General features: G+C 46.9%; 1 protein-coding gene across 1 annotated transcript; it reads left to right on the top strand.

Annotated features, from left to right (window-relative positions):
- The first annotated feature begins 1,838 nt into the window (after positions 1–1,838).
- LOC120649260 (cyclin-dependent protein kinase inhibitor SMR4-like) lies at positions 1,839–2,681 on the top strand. The gene has a single exon (XM_039926015.1). It carries the CDS (start codon positions 2,032–2,034, stop codon positions 2,293–2,295), a length of 264 nt encoding a protein of 87 aa, XP_039781949.1. The 5' UTR covers positions 1,839–2,031; the 3' UTR covers positions 2,296–2,681.
- Positions 2,682–4,004: the final 1,323 nt, after the last annotated feature.

Genomic DNA, 4,004 nt, shown 5'->3' with positions numbered 1-4,004 from the left:
CCGGCGGCGAGGGTGGGGTTGGGGGAAATGGAGAGCAGGCCAAGGCGGACCTCCTGGTGTACTTGGCGCGTCGGGAAAAGGTCGGAGGAGGGCAGTCGGCGGTGGACGGCGGTCTGCAAAGGTGGGGACGGCGCTCCGGTGGACAACAGCGGAGGAAATCGGGTCGATGAGGACCAGTGAAGCAAGCTGAAGGTGTTGGTGGGGTCTATTTGAGTCGAGCCGTGGCGGAGGAGTGGCTCCGCGTGCGAGCAGGGCGGCGGAGCTTCGGGCTACGGCGGCGGGATGGCTCCGGTGGAAATTGGGCGAGGAGGAAAGGTGGTTGAGCTTCGCGGGGCCAAGGCAAAGCTACTGGGAGGTTGGGAGGGGGCGGAGTGGTATTGGAGCAATGGGTCCACAGCGAGCTCAAAGCTCCGGTGGCAATGGCGGGCGGCGGTAGTGTTCTGGGTGAGCGGGGAGCGAGGAATCGGCAAATGAGCGAAGGGAAAAGAAGGAGGGGGTCCTCCTGGTTTTAAAGCGCGCGAAAGGAGAGGGCGGCGGTCTCTAACCCATGCTGTCCACGGCGGCGTCGCGGTGGCGGCCGGCGGCGGTGCTCTGGGCGTGTGGCAAGGCGAGGAGAGGGCACGGCGCGAGGCAAAAGTGGCGAGGAAGCTCGGGCGCGACGCGTGGAGCAGTTAGCAGGCAGGAGGTGGCGCTGGGGAGGCGGCCCAGAGCGGTGGGCGGCGCGGCGACGCGCCGGCGGCGCTGAACAGAGAAGCAGAGAGGGAAGAAGAAAGGTGGACTGAGTTGCAATTTCTAAAATTTACAGGGACCAAAATGTAAACAAGCAATAACTTTTAAAATAGGGCTCAAATGAAAAAGTGTCAAACATTAAAGTTGTTCAATTTTTCAAGATCTACAACTTTGATGTTGTGCAAAAATTTATTTGATCAAAGATTCAAGAGCTATTTTTGAAAACATAGAAGAGATTTTGAATTTAAAGGAAACTTGTCTTTTTCAAGATAATTTCACTTTAAATTTAGACTTAAAAGCAAAATTTGCTGCCATGTAGTAAATGCACTGAATTTTGCAAAAACACCCTCCACAAAAGCAACAAATACACATTCAATTCAAATAAAACTCTAAGAATGACCCTACATTAATTCAAAATTACACAAAGGCCCTTATAAATTTAAATTAAGCCCTTGTTCAAACAATTCACACATGAAGCATAGCAAACAAATGCAGTTTTTATTGTGCAGACACCTAGGGTGTCACATTTATTTGCCAAACTTTTTCACAGATGAGTGTAACTTTTAGAGACGAATCTAATGAGCCAAGTTCTGTCATGTTTGGCTACAATGATGCTATAGTAACAGTACCTAATCATCTTCCAATCGTACGGTCAAAGACCTCATTAGCTACAGTACTATAGTTGTGGTGGTTATTTTGCAATTAGACTTTATTTAATATTTCTAATTATTGATCAAAGCATAAAAAAAATTTATGAATTTTTTTTTCAGGGACCATCCCAACACGGCCGTATTTTCAGTGCAGTGCAGAGGCAGCACAAGTCTTTTCAAGCTTGTACAGAAGTAGGGTGCACACGGTGGGGATGGTACAAGGAATCCAGACGGCAGCTCTAGACCATTCCGCCACGTTCGACCGATGCGGTTCCCGCGCACTGGCCAGTCGGTGACACGTAACTCTCCCAGCCATCCCGCCACCTCACGCACCAGCAGCTGCACACCCACGTACCACCGACAGCCGGGCCCCATCCATCCTCGTCCCCACAAGTCATGCACCGATTCGACGCCCCCACGGAAGACCCCAGGCACGCCACCGCCATGCCGCTGGACTCCACTTCGGGCGCTGCTGCTACGTCACCGGCCACCACCCACCGCTATATTTACCGCTCCACCAGCTCGCTAGGGTCGCCTCAATCACCATCACCATTCACCACCGCTTGCTTTGCTCTGGGGGGCTCTGAACTGCGAGGAGAGGAGACGCCAACACTGTTTGAAATCGTCCAGTGAGAGCGGGAGGAGGGGGACGATGGAGGCCGAGTACCACGGCGATGAGACGATGATGGTGGGGGAGGAGGAGGGGTGGCAGACGCCGAGGCGCGAGGACTGCCGCATCCCCGTGGTGCCCCCGTGCCCGGCGGCGCCGCCGAGGAAGAAGGCGGTCGCGCTGCCGGAGCTCGGGGGCGGCGGGAGGCGCCAGCCGCCCAAGGGCGGCTACTTCCAGCCGCCGGACCTCGAGTCCCTGTTCGTGCTCGCGCCGCCGCGGAGGCGTGCGGCCTCCAGCTGCGCGTGACTTTGCGTTACGCACCGGCGGCCTCCGTGGAGCTGGTGAACAAGCGAGGAAAGGTAGCGTAGGGATGCAGCGGCAGCAGCTAGCACATCTTGCCTTTTGGTTTTTGGGGAGAAGATGGGTGTGCAAACATTCGCCGCTGTTTCTTTTGTGTATGTGATCCTGCTAGGACTTGTAAGGTACGGTGTTGGTTAGGAGTGGTTTAGGCAAGTTCCGAAAGATGTTCACCTCAAGCTTATTATGGGGCCTTGTGTTACTACTCTCCCCTGTTTTCTGATCTTCCTCTCGGAGAAGCAGATGAATTTTTCTGCTGGCTGCATCTTTGTTAGCACTAAAAACTGCACAAATTTGTCGCTTGTTATCGCATCTCAGGGATGCGTTATTACTTCTGTGATCATTTTCAAATGCGCCTCTTGCGATGTCCACCTTGTTTTTGGTTTACGAACGTTCGAGGAGCGCCTGCTTTGCTACAGCTCAAAACTAGTACGGCGTGCATTTGTGTCAGGCTCGAGAAGAATCGGTCCGAACGGACCAAAAAAGGACACGGGCCCATGTAAAGCGTGCAACGTTGACGACCCAATGAGAAGTAGTAGAAAGTTAAATGGGCCGCGCTTTTTTCATTTTTATATTTTAAAAAAAATAAAATTTCAAAAATATATGTCGAATAGAAATTTTTCAAAAATGGGTGTCTGTCGCTCCGCTAATAGGCCGGCGACAGGATCTAAATGTAAAAAAAATTTAATTAAAGTTTTTCTTGTTTTATAGATTTGTTTCATAGAATCCAGAAAAGTTGTAGGTCTTGGCGTCCAGTGCATATTAAATAGTGAATTTTTAAAATTAATATAAAATTATAGAAAAATCAGTAAAATACAAACTCATTTTTTTTTGATTTTATGAAACAAGATCTACAACTTTTGTTACATAAAGTTTTTCATTTGATGAATGTATCTTGCTTTATTTTAAATACCAGTTTAATGCACTTTTATTTAAATCTCAAGATCTATCTTTTGGATGCATGTCATTTTTGGCCAGAGTGTTGCATATGGTGAGCATAGGCTTGTCTAAAATTGGTAGGCCCAGAAAAAATTTCTAGAATAAAATTTTAAATTAAATCTTGCAATATGTCTAGTTTAAATGGGTTATTTATCCATACCGCTATGCTGAGTATTAGAAACCATAACTTTTATAGTACCATTATTTTATTTCTAAAGAGCTATAAAAAAAATTTGGTAAATTTTAGATAAGCACAACTAGACCAAATGAATTATTTCAAATTTTTCTAGGTAAAAAAACTATTTTTATTGATTTAGATACATCGATCAAATAAAAATTTTATGTAACAAAAGTTGTAGATTTTATTTCATAGAATCCAGAACAGTTGAGTTTGTATTTTTCTGATTTTTATACGATTTTATATTAATTTTACAAGTTCACTGTTTAAGTCCTGGGCGCCAGGACATAAATGTAATTTTTTTTACATTTAGGTCCTGTCGCAAACTGGATGAGCGACATGCACCCATTTTTGAAAATTTTCTTATTCGACATATATTTTGGAAATTTTGTTTTTTTAATATAAAAATGAAAAAAAGGCAAATGGGCCAGCCAAAGCTTTGCTTTTGTTGAGAGAAGCCCAGACACCAAATAATGGGCCGCGGATAACCAAACCCGCAAGCGTAGCTAGGCGGCCCAAGAACGTTCAGGAGGAGTCGAGG

Source organism: Panicum virgatum, chromosome 9K, assembly GCF_016808335.1.
Source record: "Panicum virgatum strain AP13 chromosome 9K, P.virgatum_v5, whole genome shotgun sequence".
NCBI classification, from domain to species: Eukaryota; Viridiplantae; Streptophyta; class Magnoliopsida; order Poales; family Poaceae; genus Panicum; species Panicum virgatum.
The sequence above is the reverse complement of the archived record's forward strand: the minus strand, read 5'-3'. Positions and strand labels throughout refer to the sequence as shown.